General features: G+C 45.7%; 1 protein-coding gene across 3 annotated transcripts in view; it reads right to left on the bottom strand.

Moving 5' to 3' along the window:
• Positions 1-8918: 8918 nt before the first annotated feature.
• The window catches only part of Pmp22 (peripheral myelin protein 22), a 30085-nt gene continuing 22403 nt past the window's right edge, over positions 8919-16600 (bottom strand). For all 3 annotated transcript variants that reach the window (XM_021177139.1, XM_021177140.1, XM_021177138.1), the window contains exon 5: positions 8919-10211. In XM_021177139.1, coding sequence (XP_021032798.1) covers positions 10048-10211 — 164 coding nt within the window. In that variant the 3' untranslated portion in view covers positions 8919-10047. The remainder of the gene's footprint in view (positions 10212-16600) is intronic.

Raw genomic sequence — 16600 nt, 5'->3', positions numbered from 1 at the left:
TAACATCATGTGTTGAAGCTTCACCCACTTGGTAGCATGTACTGATATATTACAGCCTTTTACAGAAAAAATGTGTTCTGTGGCATGAGGAGACCACATTTTACCATCTCTTTCTCAATGGTCATTTGGGTTGTTTCCATTCTGGATCTGTTACAACATCCTTGTGTAAGTTTCCATACAGACTTTGAGTTTGTTTCTCTTGGGATTATAGGAGGACAGGATCTGCTAGGACAAACAGTAACCTTAATCCTTTGAGGAACTGCAAATACATTCTCAGAGTAGACATACTATTTATATACCCAGTCATAGCCTGTGAGGGCTCCAGGTCTCCTGCATCCTCACCCAGGTGTGTGGTTAGAGTTTAGAGTCTAACTAGCCTGGTAAAGGAACATCCTACTATCCCAGCTTTTCCTGGTGACTAAGGCTATTCACGTGCTTCCGGGCCAATTCTGTATCTTCCTTGGACAAATATTTAACCAAGGTTTATTGGTTCTTTTTTTTTTCCTGCTAGAGGGAGGAGAGATTGAGACAGGATCTAGCTATGTAGCCCAGGCTGGCCTCAAACTGGAAGCAGTACTCCTGCCTCAGCCTCCTAAGTCCAGTGATTATAGGTGTGAACACCTTTTAACATTTTTTTAAAATTTAGTTGTATATTTTTAATCGAATTGTAGGAGTTTGTTATATAATCTAGGCACAGGACCCTTGCCTGATTCATGAATTGAAAACATTATTTATTAATCGGTGGAATGCATTATTTTCACTAGGTGTCTTTTGAACCACAGAATGGTTTTTAAAGATTTGATAAAATTCTATTTGTTTTCACCTTTCCCCACTATTTGTGTAAAATAGCTAAGAATCTCTGACAAATTCAAGGTGCCATATTTTCTTCTGAAAGTCTTGCACATTTAGCCCTTATGTTTAGGTTGTTGGCCCACTTCAAATTAACTTTTTGTGTATGATTTTACACAGAGGCCCAGATATCTATTATTATAATGGTTAGTGTTGTGATTTTTGAGATAGGAGTCTCATTATGTAGCTTAGGCTGGCCTCAGACAATGCTTCTGGGCCCCTAGGACTCTGAGTGTGGATCACCAGACCCGAGCCAACATGCAGGCATCTTCTTAAGGTGTTGCTCTATTTCTGGCCTGTCAGCACCTCATTCTCTTGCTTACCACTGTTTTAGAGTAAGTTTTGAGATCAGGACGTTTGAATCTAGTGCTCTGTTTTACACTATCCTGCAGACCTTGTTATTCATTGAGATTTATAATCAACTTGCTGGTGATCCCATTTCCTTTCTATTGCTGTAATAAAACCTTGTGAGCAAAAGCAACTTAGAGGATGAAAGAATTGCTTTCCATTCACAGGATACAGGCTGTGTCACTGAAGGAAGTCAGAACCTGAAGGCTAGCCAGCTTGCTATTCCACAGAGCATCACATCCCTACAAGGCACGGTTGCCAAGGAATTACAGCAGAAACCACGATGGTCCACATCAGTCATGTGGAGCTACATGCATCTCAGAACCACCAACCCAGGGAATGGTATCGCCCATAGTGGGCTAGGCCCATCTATATAAAAAAGCAATCCAAAGCTGGGCGGTGGTGGCACACGCCTTTAATCCCAGCACATGGGAGGCAGAGGCAGGCGAATTTCTGAGTTTGAGGCCAGCCTGTTCTACAGAGTGAGTTCCAGGACAGCCAGGGCTACATAGAGAAACCCTCAAAACGCACCCCCCCACCCCCCCAAAAAGCAATCCAAACAATCCACCTGATCTGGGCAGTTCTCAGTAGAGACACCCTTCTCAGGTTATTCTAGGCTGTGTTAGCAGATAAAACTAAATACCATCTGATAATGGAGGAATTCTTTTTATCTTGCAGAGTCCAGCACTTCCTCCCTATCCTTGTAGCACTGCATTACAGAACACTATGTTTGGGGATCTTTTCTGTTGGACATAGTTTGTTCATCTTCCTGAAGGTTTGGAATTTATTGTTTAAACAGCTAGGAAAATGTTTTATTAGAACTATATTTGCAACAACACAGTGTCTATTTGGTTCTTTTTCATAATTTCAGTCTCTGGATTTATAGTCTTTACTAAATGCAGTATTATCATAATGCCTTCTTTTCTCAATTCTGTTTAACTTTTATTCTGTGACATCTTCATGATAGCCCTCTTAGAAGTCATATGTGTGTATATGCATGTGTATGTGCGCATATGTGTGTGTCTGTGTGTATGCATGTGTGTGTATGCATATGCACATGTGTGTATGTATGCACATGTGTGTGCACCTGTGTGTGTATGCATGAACATGTGTGTGTGTGTGTGTGTGTGTGTGTGTGTGTGTGTGTGTGTGTGTGCATGTATTCTCTTAGAATGGACAGCACTTGTCTAAAGTTTCACATAATGTAATTTCAGCTACTTGTTGTCAACAGCAGTCTGGAAATATTAAATGAAAAATTCTGGAGATGAAAACATCATGCATTTTTAATTAGTTCCCACTCTGAGTCATGTAATGAAATCTAACAGTGTATGGCTCTGTCTCTTCTGGGATACAAACTTGTCTTTTGTCCAGCATATCCACTCTGTATATTCTACCCACCTGCAAGTCACTTGGAGTCATCCTCATTGTCACTACATTCATCCCAGGGTCACAGTACTTATTTTCAAATATCCTTACACGGCGGCCTGACTGTACTTCACATCCATTTACTGTGTCCTACCATGTAGGCATCACCATCACACATGGATAAGAAAAGCTGAATATGGTACAAAATGATACAGAGCCTAAAATTCATGCAACTTTTGTTATACTACATTACCATTGTTTAATCACATTATAATTAATGTCGTACTATACATAATTTACAATGTAAACTTTGTCATGGGTATATATTTACAGGAGAGAACAGCACAGGATACAGTAGTATGGTAATGCCTTCGAGTGTCCACTAGGGGTCTCGGGCCACTATTCCCCACGAAAAGACTACTATGCACATATCAGCCTTATTTCCAAAGAGCGTGAGCTGTACTTCTCGTTTTCCTTTTCACATCTCATAGTTTTTGTATGTGAGAAACTAGATCTTTCTTTGTATACTATAGAATCTGTGAGTAGAGAGCCCACTCTTTCACCACTTAGAGCTTCTGGCCATTGTTTCCTTGTTTGTTTGTTTATTTAGTGACTGGCTGAATTGTTTTGATGAGTCTGTATCTTGCCTACTGTACTTTGGATATAAAATGTCATCATTCCCCAGTCCCCAAACCTCATGTGTTGAAGCCTCAGTTCCCAGTTAGTGGCACTACTGGAGGGTGACTGAACAATATGGGCCCTAACTTCGTCAATAGATCAGCCCACAGACGTATCCACAGCTATCTGGACCATGAGAAAGGGAGGCCTGGTTACAACAAAGAGGTCATGAGTACTGTGGCTTTAAAGGATGTATCTTGTCCCCTGTCTCCTATTTCTCCTTCTTTGCTTCCTGTGGCAAGAGGGTGTGGGGAGAAAGTTATTATCAAGATTAACATAAAGAGAAGCCAATTGGTAGAGAAAGGTCAGAAGCCCTTTCTCACCTGTTTCATACAACACATGGAGCATACTCAAGAAAATCTGCAGCATACAGACATGGCTAAAGAGGCAGGTGCTGTGGAGGGATCCTACACAGCATCATGTGGCTTGTAGCCTAGAACTTTCAGGCTTTTCCCTCAGTTCTCTGGGCCAGCCCCCATTCTCAGGCATGTTCTCCCATTCTTGATCCACTACCTCTAGTGCTACTTCTACCATATGTCCCTGGTCCAATTCTTTGCTGCCGGTCACATGAGCCTGGATACTTCAGCAGGTTTCCAAGACTCCAACCCACACCTGAAACCCTCTTGCACAACTCTCCTGCCCTGATAATTCTTCCTCAGCAAAGGCCTGGACTAGTCACAATCGATCCAGCCAGCTATGAACAGAAACCTCAGAAACTGGGCCCAAATAAGCCAGTTTTTCAGTGACAGAAAGTTACCACCACAATGTTCCACCCCCAGTGTTCTTCAGAGAGGCACAGCTTGGGTGTGTCCATAGGCGCCCATGTTGTCAGTGGTTTGAGAGGACTCTCCTCTGTCCCTTACCACACCCACTTGTCAAATTCTACTCATTACCAAATGAACCCGCTACTGTTTCCAACGATGTCCTGGGCTATAAGTTGTTCTACAAAGAGCTCACCCAGATTCTGACTCCTTTGAAAGAACACTCTGCATGGTCAGGGTTTGGCTGGGTTCAGACCCACAGCCCCCTCTCTGTACGTGAGTTTGGTTTTTCCTCACAGGACCAGGGCGCCCGCACTTCCGTTGCGTCTTGGATTATTCCCAGATGTCTTTGCCATAACCTTCCTTTCCCTTCATAGCCCCTTTGGACTTCAATTTCTCCACGATGAGGCAAATAGCCATTTCCTTGGGGACAGTTTAAGAGCTGTTTGCTCCTTGGCCCATTTTCCCGTCGCCGTGGCATTCTGGGAGCCAAGGCTCTGGCGTTTGGAGTAAGAGCAGCAGCAAGCTTCCCTCAAATGTCTCCTCATCAATGCTGAGTCAGGAGCCTTGAAGGGCAAACTCCTATATTAATGCCTTCAATGAGACTTCCTATTTACTTTCGGTTAAATCCCCACGACATGACATGAGGCTATCCAGAGGCATTAGGTCCACCACTGTAGTTTAATCTTAAACAGTGTTCTGTAATCTTGAGCTAATTATGACAAACTGAAACAAAACCACTCTCCATCTTCTTAAATTAACACCTTTAAGCTGAGACGGGTGAGCTAGGATGTAACCAACTTAGCATGCTCAGAAGTGTGCCCACCAATGCTTGGTTTCAATTGTTTAGACTCTCAGCATAAAATCTCAATGCTTCATTTCTTGAGGGAAGGCACTGCTTTGGAAACATCTCCTAAGAGCTCCTTATTTGCTTCAGGGAATCCATCATTCCCTACCTCATGCCTTGGTCATGCTCAGTTCAGCTTTTCTCTCATCAAAGGATCAGCCCACTGCTCTCAGTTAGAGGCTCTGTCTTCCTGGTTGAAACAGGACAAGAATGAGCAGGACCCAGTAATCATAGAGCAGAGTTCCTGTGCCTTTGCCTAAAAGGTGAGCCTGCCTAAGAAAAAGAAGCCCTATCTCACACTGCACTAAGCTGGGGCTGGATCTCACGAGTGGGTAGGAGGGTGGGATGAGAGATGCCAAGGACCAGCTCCCCAGGGAAGAAAGCTCACTGGCTAGATGCTGGGAGGTGGAGCCCTGTGTTTGGCTCTTACAGTTTAGTGTTTTCTTAGTCTCAGTGAACTGGGATAAGGGGGTATGAGAGAGCAATCTTGATTTGAACAGCAGACTCTTCAACTTTCACCAAAATTTCTTGGCTGTTTTATGTAAATTTTCTTGCTATCTGCTTGGTACCATCTGCAGGGTGCTATTTTCTGGTGTGACCGAGGAGTGATCTGGTGGAGATCCTTGCCCTGTGGACTAGAAGCCAATCTCTGCTCCTTCCAAGCTTAGCGCTGAAGGTTAAGGAAGGAAAAATTCTGCGAAATTACAGCCAAGTTGTGCTCAGGGTGATCTCTGAGCAGGTGGTTAAAGATTTCTATGTGTTTAGGTGTGTCTCCCAAAGGGTCAGAGCCCCAGAACAGCAATTTTCAGAGTGTCAGAACCTTAGATGGTAGAGTCTGGGGGAAGGTGATTATGTCTCTGGAGGCATTACCATGTCAACCAACAAAATGCTGGTCATGATCTGTGATCAGCCCTCAAGACAGCTGGTTGCCATAAAGTAAGGCCATGCTACATACTCACCTCCCCCCAGTTTTACAGTTCAAACTAAATAAATCTCTTTTCTTTATGAAGTACCCAGGCTCAAGTATTTGTCACAACGTCAGACTAAGACAAAATTGCGTAATGCAGAATGGCATGTAGTGCTTAGGGTTGGACACCATATCCCCCAGTGCCCAATCTGCTGTGCATAAGATCCTAGATCAGGCTTAACATACCGCAGCAGACAGGTCAGCAATGAGACTATCCCAGGATGGAAGGGCCATCCAAGCCTTCCAAGGTAACTGGTGACAGAGAAGCCATTTCTAGCATCTTTATTGTAGCCTCCCTCTTCTTGTTGAATGAAACCTAAGAGTCAAGAACAGAAAGTAATGCCTGACCCTCAAGCAGTGTTGGTGTAAGTTGTCTGGAGATGAAACTTGTTATGGCAACTAGGTTTTTAAAAAATACAGCTGTACTTTGTCCTGGTACTCTCCTTACCGGGAATTTAATATAAGGGCAAATTCATCAATATCTGTGCATGAGGATGTGGGTAGAAACATTTTGGGTAATAATAAAAAGGAAGGCTCAGTTCCTATCAATTGGGACAGTAAATAAAGGTTGATGCAGCTATGTAGTAAAAGACTAAATCAGAGCTCATTAAAAGAAATGGAGTGTATTCCGACATTAAGTGAACTCCAGTTTTTATCAGAAAATTAAGTACAGAATACTGTGTCTAGTCTGGCCACTTGGTGTCTACTTTATAGATATCAATATCCAACCTATTTTGAACATTTTTTCTTGAATAAATTATAAGCACATATCAGTTTAGAATCCTCATTATTGGTTTCATGGCTACTTATGTCAAGAGAGTATGAGGTGGGAAAGGTTTTAAACTTTTGTTATTCTGTCTAGATGCTCTATACAGATGCTCCAATCCTAGATTTATATGTGCTGTATAACATACATGTATATTATAATATATATTAATCAGTGGAATTACTCACATGGAGAGAGCTGGAGGCCATTGTTAGCTTCCATCTTTGTGCACTTTCTACACCAATTTAAATAAAGCATTTTAATGTTTAAAATTGTTTTTTAAGGCAACTTTTATGGAATGAGAGTGTTTTCAGAGTACAAGCTGCAGAGCCAAAGTCCTGGTTTTCTCAATCACTCTCACATGCATCCCATGGCTAGCTGTGGAAATGTGGCCAAAGTCTGTGTTAGAAGCAATAGGAACAGGTCACTTCATGTTGTGTCCGGCCAGTGGTTCACATGTCTGGGTTCTGTTCTGGGAAGGCATTTTGGAATCTGGAAGAGAAGAGGGAGATAGGCGGTGCGAGAGAAATATGAAACCAAGACAGTCATTCTGATCAAGGTTCAATTTTAATGTCAGCAAACACGCTTTATAAAGAAGAGGGGAGGCCCATCTCTAGGCATGTAAAGTTCTTTTGAAGTAGACAGATCAACCTTTTAGTGGGAACTCTTGAAGATAACAAACAGTTCGGTGCCTCAGGCAGGTAGTGGCACATCAAAGGAGCAGCACAGCAGGTGGCTCCGCTTAAGCGGCCTGGATGGTCACAGCCAGCCTTGCTAGGAGGTAACAACTGCAGAACTTCAGATGGGACTTACAACTCTGCCCTGGCGTTCAGGCAAAGTGTCAGTGTCAGGTGGCTGCAGGTGCCACAGGTGTTCAGGAAAAAGTGTTAGTTGGCTACAGGTGCCACAGGTGTTCAGGAAAAAGTGTTAGGAGGCTACAGGTGCCACAGGTGTTCAGGCAGAGATGTCATATGGCTGCAGGTACCACAGGTGTTCAGGAAAAATCATTAGATGGCTATAGGTGCCACAGGTGTTCAGCAGAGATGTCAGGGGGCAGCAGGTGGCTGCCCTGTAAGCTCCTGCTACTCAAAACCTTCTCTATACACCAGCCTCACCTAGGCACTAGATGGAAATGCAGGATATCAAGCCCCACTCATATGTGGATCTGAGTCTGCAACATCCAAGGCTGCCGAGAGGCTCAGGAGCACACTGAGGTCTGATGAACCTGATGTTACCCTCCTGAGGGATTGATGCTAGTCTTAATCAGTGAATCAGCCCTCAAGACAGCAGGTTGTCATAAAATGGCAGGAGGATACCTCCTATGTTTCGTCCCTTCTATATGTAACCATTCTCTTTTCTGCCTTTTTATTGTGAGGTATGCCACCATCCAAGAAGTCCAGGGGTGTCTGGGTGGGGGAGGGGGTGGGCAGGGTGGGCAACAGGGTCTGATGTCCTGGCAGGGACAAGACCCAGATAAGCAACAGAGATCTCTTCCATGCTCTTCCAAACACTCCTCTAGGGTAATTTGTGGTAACTACTCACGTAGTTAGTAGTTTCCCAAGTCCGGTCACTAATGTTCCCATCACCTCCTTTTGATGCTTACAACCTCAGGCCTTTACTCTAGAATCCATGTCTTACAGATAAGAGATGAGAACTCGCTCCCGTTGGGAAGCAGCCAAGGGCAGGCTCAGGCTTGGGCTGCCTACTTTCCATGCTCTTAACATTACCACTCTGGTTTACCTTGCTCACTAAAATTTAATGACAGGAATTTTCTCATTCTTTCCCGACCTTTGGTGCATCTTAGAATAAGGGACCAATAAATGTGGAAGATTATGTAGCCTGCTGACACTGCACCACTGCAAAAGGCTAGGGAGTGACAGAAGCCTGGAGTTAAGTAAAGAGTATGACCTCTGCCTTCCTGATGAGGTGAGAAGCTCAGCCGTCCCACTTGACCACCATTACCATTCAAAGCACCATTCAGCCAATGATTCAGAGGCCACGCTTCTTTCTCGGGAAGATCTCTGCACGAGAGCACAACTCCTGTCATGCCCCTGTGCTCCCCGTCCATGCCGTCTCAGAGCAGGAGTAAATGAACACTGAGGCTCCTTCCAGGCCACTTACAGCCCGACCTCTGGTTTTATTCCTCAGCTCTGTACAACTGGCAGACATTGTGCAGACACTTAAGGCTTCACCTGTTCCCTCCACCTGTGAGACAGCGATCACGTCATTCCTGAAGCACCAGACGGCAACTGCACAATGATCTCCACTGACAACGTATCATCTTCATTTGTGCCGTACACACATAGCCAGGACTCAGAAAAACCCGGGAGAGACAAGTGAGTTACTCTGATGTTTATTTTAATGCATCTTAGTCCACACAGTTGGTATAAAATCAGAAAAAGCAAGCAAAAACAAGAAAGGTCTGGAGTCTTAGCATCAGAAGGACACCGTATATACATCTACAGTTGGTGGCCAATACAAGTCATCGCCAGACAGTCCTTGGAGGCACAGAACACTCTAGACCCAGAAAGCCAGGGAACTCGCTAGTCCCAAGGGTCTAGATGCTTGTCCTGATGCTCCGACCGTGAGAAAACTGTGGGACTGACGAAGGCTTTGAGATTTATTTATTGTAGTAATAACAACAGCCTAGCTAGGTATGAAAGCAGTTATGAACCGTTTGTATCAGGTCTCCATTCTGCTGTATCTCATAAAACTGTTAATTGAGTTTCCAGTGAGTGGTTTAAACGATTAGTAATAACAAGGAATGGTAAATCTATAGCACCATTTCACAGATTGCTTGTCTCTGACTTCTCATTTCAACGTGTGGCCCCAGTACTCTGTCTACAGGGTCAAGTGTTCCGGAGCCACCAGCTATTACTGTTTTTGCAGAGGGCTCCGGTCAGGGCTTTTCGTCTGTGAGTGCTTAGGGCTTCACACATCGATTCGGGCAGTGGATACTCCTGCTAAATGCACTGGGTCACCCATAGTGTAAAGGTCTTCAACTGTCTGGGGTTTGTCCCCACACTTTGGTTATCCTATGAGGTTGAGTGGGAGGGAGGTATCTGCTTTCAGATGAAAGGGGGCCACGTGGAGTTTTTATGTCTGAGCAAAACAAAGAGATGAAAGGAAAAAAAAAAGAAACAAAACAAAGATACTGAGCTTGGTTATAGTGTTAGGATGTAAAGTTGTTTAAGATTCAACACGAGGCTGACGGTCAACATAAAAAGCAAAACAATCCTATGTACATATATGTAAAAAGTGTTATAAATAGGTTTTATAAACCATAGATATTATATACATCTTCAATCGACAGCAATCCCCACTCAACTGCATTCTGTTTGGTTTGGCTTGCGTTTGGGGCTAGCTCTTTTTTGGTTGGTTGGTTTTGTTCTCTGGTTTCCTTCCTCCCTCCCTGTGGACCCTATGCGCGCTCAGAGCCTAGACGGACGGTGCGTCGTCGGGCGCCTCATTCGCGTTTCCGCAGGATCACATAGATGATACCACTGAGGAGGGCCAGGGGAAAGGCCACCCAGGCCAGGATGTAGGCAAAGCCATAGGAGTAGTCAGTGTTGACATGCCACTCACTGTGCCTCACTGTGTAGATGGCCGCTGCACTCATCACGCACAGACCTGGGAGGAGAAAGACAGCAGGTAACTGCGGGGATCTAGGTGGTGGTGGGCATTTACAACACTAGTCAGGGAAGATGTGTCTGAGCCTCCCAGCTCGGACCTGGAGGGAAGATAGCTGGAAAACACATGAAAGGCAAATGAGGGGCTCCCCACACCCAACAATAGCCGCCCAGGCCAACGCCCCTCTCTGAGGATCCAGCACACTTCCTCATTTCTCATTCTTTCACCATGACACTTCTTCCTAGGTCATTCAAGACAGGCAGTGAGGACCCAGGCTGCAAGATGAGCCTGCCTAGCTCTTCCAAGAAGCAACCTGGTGCAGATATGCTGGTGAAGCCCCAAACCTCTGTACAGACAGGCAGTGTTGTGCATGACCAAAAAAAAAAAAAAAAGTGGAAGTGAAGTGTTTCTGTGCAGGTGGTGGTGTTACTGATCAACAGCAAAGGCTTGACTCTCTGCTGACCACAGGAGACCTGGTTCCCTGAGTCCTGCTGTCCCGTGAATGTAAGAGAGCAGTACCTATTGGTGATGCAGGTCAGACAAAGGTTTGCGGTGGAGGGAGGGGGAGGAAGGCAAGGAGGAAATAAGGAAGACAGCAAAAGTGAGAGTCAAAGCCCCAGTGAGGAGACAGATAAAGAGCAGCTCCATTCCTCTTGGGGACTCCAAGACCAGGCCCGAAGCTCAAAACAGATGAAAGGACTTCAGACACACAGGTGGGTCGGGCCACCCCAACATTTTGGTGCAGCTGCCATGTTCAAGTTTGACCACCTCTGCCCATGTGGCAGCCATGTCCCACCACAGAGAAAGGCCCAATGACATCAGCACCCTAGCCTGGAGCTGGACAAAGCCAGATCTGTTTCCCTAGTGAAAACAGAGCCTTTGAGTGGCTCTGAAGGCCTATTATAAAGGCAGCAGTCTGTGTAGGATTTGTGCGATTCCAGGGCTCCAGTTCCCTGGGCCACCTACGGCTAACCTCACTGCTATTTGGGCTGCTGACATGCTGGACAGTTCAACTTTGTTTGATTAAACAGCAGAAGGGGGATGATGTCACACAATCCACCCTGATCAGATTGTCCTTTGGCAACTCAGAGGAGAATATGCCCACTCAGCTTGCCTCCACTGGAAAAGCCACACCATAGTCTTGGAATTGGTGTGGGACGGGACCTAAGACCTGACATTACCTATAGAAAGTGCAGAGACAGCAAAGCTGGCTGTGTCATGAGAAGGCATCGTCTGACTGAAGGACGATAGTACTTTAGATGTCCTGGGACATGTTTGATCAGCCTTGATCCAGGGTTCTCAGTCATCTTGCCCTATTTCCCCCTGGGCACCTCTTCTTGCTGAGAACTAGCAGGGACATGTGTGAATTGGCATGGCATACTTGTTTAGCATGTGTAAGGCCCATCTCTAACTCCCTAAACACAAACGGAAAGGAAAGCACAAAACTAGGCATTTGTGACACAAGCCACAATGTCTCAGCATCTTGCGAGGCTGAGGCAGGGAGATTTTGAATTCAAAGCCAGCCTGGGCTAGACTGTGAGACTCCATCTTAAGACATAAGAAAACCAAGACAGGAAGCAAACAAGGAAGGAGAGGGGGACACAGGGGAGGTAGAGAAGGAGGGAAGGATAAAAGGGAAATAGGGAAAGAAAGAGGAAGACTGACTTTGTCTTGGGCTGCCTGTGGCCTAGCTAATGGGGACAGGACCATAAAGAAAGAAGCACACCACAAAAAAAGAGCTAGGTGTGACAGAGAGAGAGAAAAAAAAAGCAATTCAAACTCAGAACCTTTGGAAAGAGACACACTACAGGGCCAACTGAGGAATTCTTGGTAATTCCTCATCATCGCCATCTCTTTGGGTTCTTTTGGCAAATAAAGGGTGTTTACTATATGCACACACTGTCCTAGATAGTGAAAGTACCAGGATAGATGAGACAAGATTCCAACTTAAAAGGGATACCTGTCCAAAAGACAGACACCCCTTTCAATACTAAATAGTGTAGTCCTACTTAGTATTAGACATTCTAAGAGGAATGTCCCCAGTACCCTGAAAGATTAGATGGGCTGAGCTCCACACAGCAGAACAGAGGCCTTGAGGGGTGATGGTAATTCAGCTGGGTCTTAGAGATATGGAAGAGGTGACCAGGTGAAGACAGACAGGAAGGAAACTTCCAAAAAGAGGAACCAGGTCAAGGCTAAGACTGGGAGAAAGCATAGAAAAATACCAGCAGGTGGCAACCGGCAGGACATGATGGGAGGCTGAATCTCATCCAGGGCCAGAGAGCATGGCAAGGGGACAGGGAAGGGAAGCTGTGCAGGGTTCTCTAGCAAGGGAGGAATATGAGCAGGCTCTAGTGCTGGGAAGCTATCTCCAAGGCCAGATGAGATGGCACAGGTCTATAATCCCAACATTCAGGAGGCTGACACCAAGCATCTCAGGGGTCAGCCTGAGCTACATCATGATTCAAAAATAAAAACAGAGTCAGGAGAGATGACTCAGCGGATAAGAGTGCTTGCTTTTTTCAGAGGACCTGGGCTCAATTCTCAGCACCCACATGAGGACTGTTCAACTCCAGTTCCTGAAGGGATCTGACATCTTCTTCAGGCCTCTACTATAGTGAGTGGCACACAAGTGAGGCACACACATGCATGCAAGCAAAACAGCCAAACACTTACAATAAAATAATAATATTTAATGAAAAACCCAAAAAGGCAGAAGAGAGATCACTCCAGCAGCTGAGCAGAAATGGGGTTTAGGGGTGGGCATGGGGCAGGAGGGAGGAGGTACAGGGGTAGATGTGTACACAGGTGCAGTGCCTCAGTGAGTACAGAGAAAAGAATTGGCACAGCACCCACAGAGGACACCATACCACAGCAGTGCCAGGTGGTGGACTGGACATTGGGGGGAGGGAGAGGAAGAGGGGAAAGGAGGGTGGAACATGGCCATCTGCTGTACATGCACTTGGGACCTGACAACTGAGCAGTCAAGGAAAGACAGAAGTGGTGACGTTCAGCCAATGAAACCTGGGAGGCCTGTGCAGAGCATCTGCACTGAGGAGGCAGGGGCAGAAGCCACAGAGAAGCCAGCCTGAAAGCAGACCCCAGAAGCCCATCCAGAGACGTTGACGGTAGAAGACACAGCCATAGATCAGCTCACTTGCATCAGCAAGTTAGAGCCACAGAATGCTCGAAGAGCTGCTACTATTCCACAGGCTAGACTCTGGATATTCTGGTCCTCTTTCCAAATGACCACTGCTGCCCAGATAGGTGCCCGTATCATCACTGCGCTGCCATGTGGGCATGGCCGGTGAAAAGTCGGTGATGAATCACGGAGAAGGGTTTCTATATGTGGTGTCTGGCTTACACTACCTTTGAATCACTCAAAACAGATAGGGCCATAGCGAGTACAGTAACCTCCCCATCAATTATTTTGCTCTGTGTTCATCCTTTCTCTCTCCCTCCCTTCTCCCTCTGCACCGTGTGTGTGTGTGTGTGTGTGTGTGTGTGTGTGTGTGTGTGTGTGTGAAGAAATGACACAAATAGGAAAGATGAGACTCCCTCAGGAGTCCCCCTCAACCACAGTAACCGGGACCAGCCTGGCAGAAATGAAGATACTCTAAAGAGAGACATTTGAGTCTTTCAGTCTGACTCTAGGACAGTTGAAACAATGGACCCTAAGGAAATGGGAATTTCTCTAGAAATCTCATGCTGGGAGAAGGAAAAGGCACCAGCAGAGAGAGAACTCACCTCCCTGACAGAGATTTCACAGGGTTCTATGGACTTGTCAGAACATCTTTCAAGATGAGTCTGGAACCCAGATAATGATGGGTCAGTGGTCGGTGAGTCCCCGCCCTGACTGGGGATGCTGAGATGTGCACATTCATGGCCCTCTATTTAAACTTTGATGTTGTTTCAGGAGTAAGTACCCTGAAGGCAGACTAGGGGGAAATGGGCCCTGGATCTTTTTGTCCCTCTCCCCAGCATGGCCACATTGAATAGATCTGCTTTCCACTTTTAATGTGGTCCTTTATAGATTGGCTTATTGAGGAAAGGTGGCTGGACCTGACTTGGGACACAAGCTATAGCTCCCAAGTTTGCTAAGATACCTACATATTTGAGTTGAGCTGGATTCTGCCACGGGGACACAGTGGCGCCACTTGGCACCAGTTGGGGGTTTGAGGGTCTTCCATGTGCCTGCCGGAGCTAGTCAGCTGCTGGGCGTTAAAGCACACAACTCTTTACTTCTAACTCCGTGTTTGTGTGGCTTCCTTAGTGGTTTCTCACCTAGTAAGCCTGTCCCAGCACAGCAAAGGAAAGGATAACAAACGATAGAAACACAAGTGACTCCAAAATCCAGAAGCAGGGGCAGGACACTCTCCCCTAAGAGGTGTAAAAGAACTCACAGCTCATGAGTGGCTTTGCTGCTGATAGAAAGGTCCTAGGAGACCTCACAGCAAGATAAGGGCATTGCTAGCTCCCCATCAAGTCATCAGGGAGAGAGTCCACACATGGGTACTACCCGTGGCGCTGCAGGATAAAGCCATCTCGCCCTGATTCAGAGAAACAAATGAGGAGGGGCTTTTCTGTTACTCCTGCAGGAAAACTGCCAAGCTAAAAAAATGTGAGATCGCCGGGCGTGGTGGTGCATGCCTTTAATCCCAGCACTCGGGAGGCAGAGGCAGGTGGATTTCTGAGTTCAAGGCCAGCCTGGCCTACAAAGTGAGTTCCAGGACAGCCAGGGCTATACAGAGAAACCCTGTCTGGAAAAACCCCCCAAAACAAAACAAAACAAAAAGCGTGTGATTGAGAAATACAGTTCACCCAGAGACTCTGGCAATGATGCAGCCAAGCCGAGAGAGCTGCTGTGACTTTGATGAAGGTCCAGGCAATAGGAGGGCCCCCTCCGTGGTCTCCTGTCCTTCCCCTAAGCTCCAACTCACAAGAAAGATCCATACAGAACACAGCATGCCCTTCCAAAGGAAGCTGTAGGGCCTGGAGAGATGGCTCATCGACTTAGAGCACTGGCTGCTCTTGCAGAGGAGCCAGGTTCAATTCCCAGTACAGACACGGGGGCTCACCACTATCTGTAACTCCCAGTTTAAGAGGATCCAATGCCCTCTTCTGACTGCCTCAGAACTATGCATGGCATGCTTTACATTCATACATACATACATACATATATACATACATATATACATATATACATACATACATATATACATACATACAAACATTCTGAAAAACTTTCATACACATAAAACAAATAAAAAGGGAGAAATATGAGCTTAAAAATTAAAAATTAATTTTCAAAAAGGAAGCAGCGATGATACCTGTAACAGTATCTTCTGAAACTCAATGGATTCCCTATTGATTTCCACTTAATGTGCTTCAGTGCTCTGAAGACCTGCCCTTCATCAAATGTAGCTGTCCACTGTGGCAGCCACACTCAGGTTTCACATGCCACCATGAGACTACCTCTTCCTTCCTCTGCCTCCTTCTCCACCTCCCTTTCTCTTTCCTTCCCCAGATGCTTGAGTTTTTCCCAATTCTTCCTTGATGTTAAACTGTTATTTCCCAAGTATGTACTAATGCTCACCTCCACCCATGCTACCCCCATCTTCCCTCCCTTCTTCATAAACACCATGATCTGGGAGGGAAAGCCCACAGGGTTGACTTAGAATTATCACACTCTGAGAGAATCTGAGGTAATCTGAGAGAATCTGAGGTAATCTGAGAGAATCTGAGGTCTTTAGATAAAGCCCCATTCCTTGGTTTTCAATTTGAGTAGAAAGATCTACCAGCAATTTCAATGAACATTCTGGAAACCCGAGATTCCTAGGAGAGCTCCCTTCAGATCATTTTGACAGGAGTTAACGACTGGGCACAGAGCACTCTTAGGAAATCCCAGCCACTTTCACTTCAACATTTCCAACTCCAGATAGCTTATTTACCGTAAGGGCCACTCAGCTGACGACTCGTGGCTGAAAACAAGTCTCAGGAGAGATGAGCAGCTAGATTCAAAGGGCCTAAGTACAAGCAAATCATGTGCTTTTAAAGCCAGAGGCATCTGAGGCAGTGTTCTAGAATGTTCACATTGAGCTCAGAGTTGAAGCGAAGGTGTAAAAGCAAGTACCACAGTACGCAGACTTCTGAACAGTTAGGGGAACCCGAAGAATGTCCGCCTGAAGGGAAGGCCCTTAACTCACAGACCACTCGGGTCACATGGGTCCTTGACCTCAGAGCTCCTCTCCTAGGCCTTTGGGCTAAGATCAAGTATAGTGTCTGGACTTGGTGAATATTCACTAAAATGATATTGTAGGAAAGAGCCTGCTTTGGCATTTACCTCTAATAATGTGCCCATATTGTAAGCTTTATTCCTGGTGATAGAT

Source organism: Mus caroli, chromosome 11, assembly GCF_900094665.2.
Source record: "Mus caroli chromosome 11, CAROLI_EIJ_v1.1, whole genome shotgun sequence".
NCBI lineage: Eukaryota > Metazoa > Chordata > Mammalia > Rodentia > Muridae > Mus > Mus caroli.
This window is presented reverse-complemented; position numbering and strand designations above follow the sequence as displayed.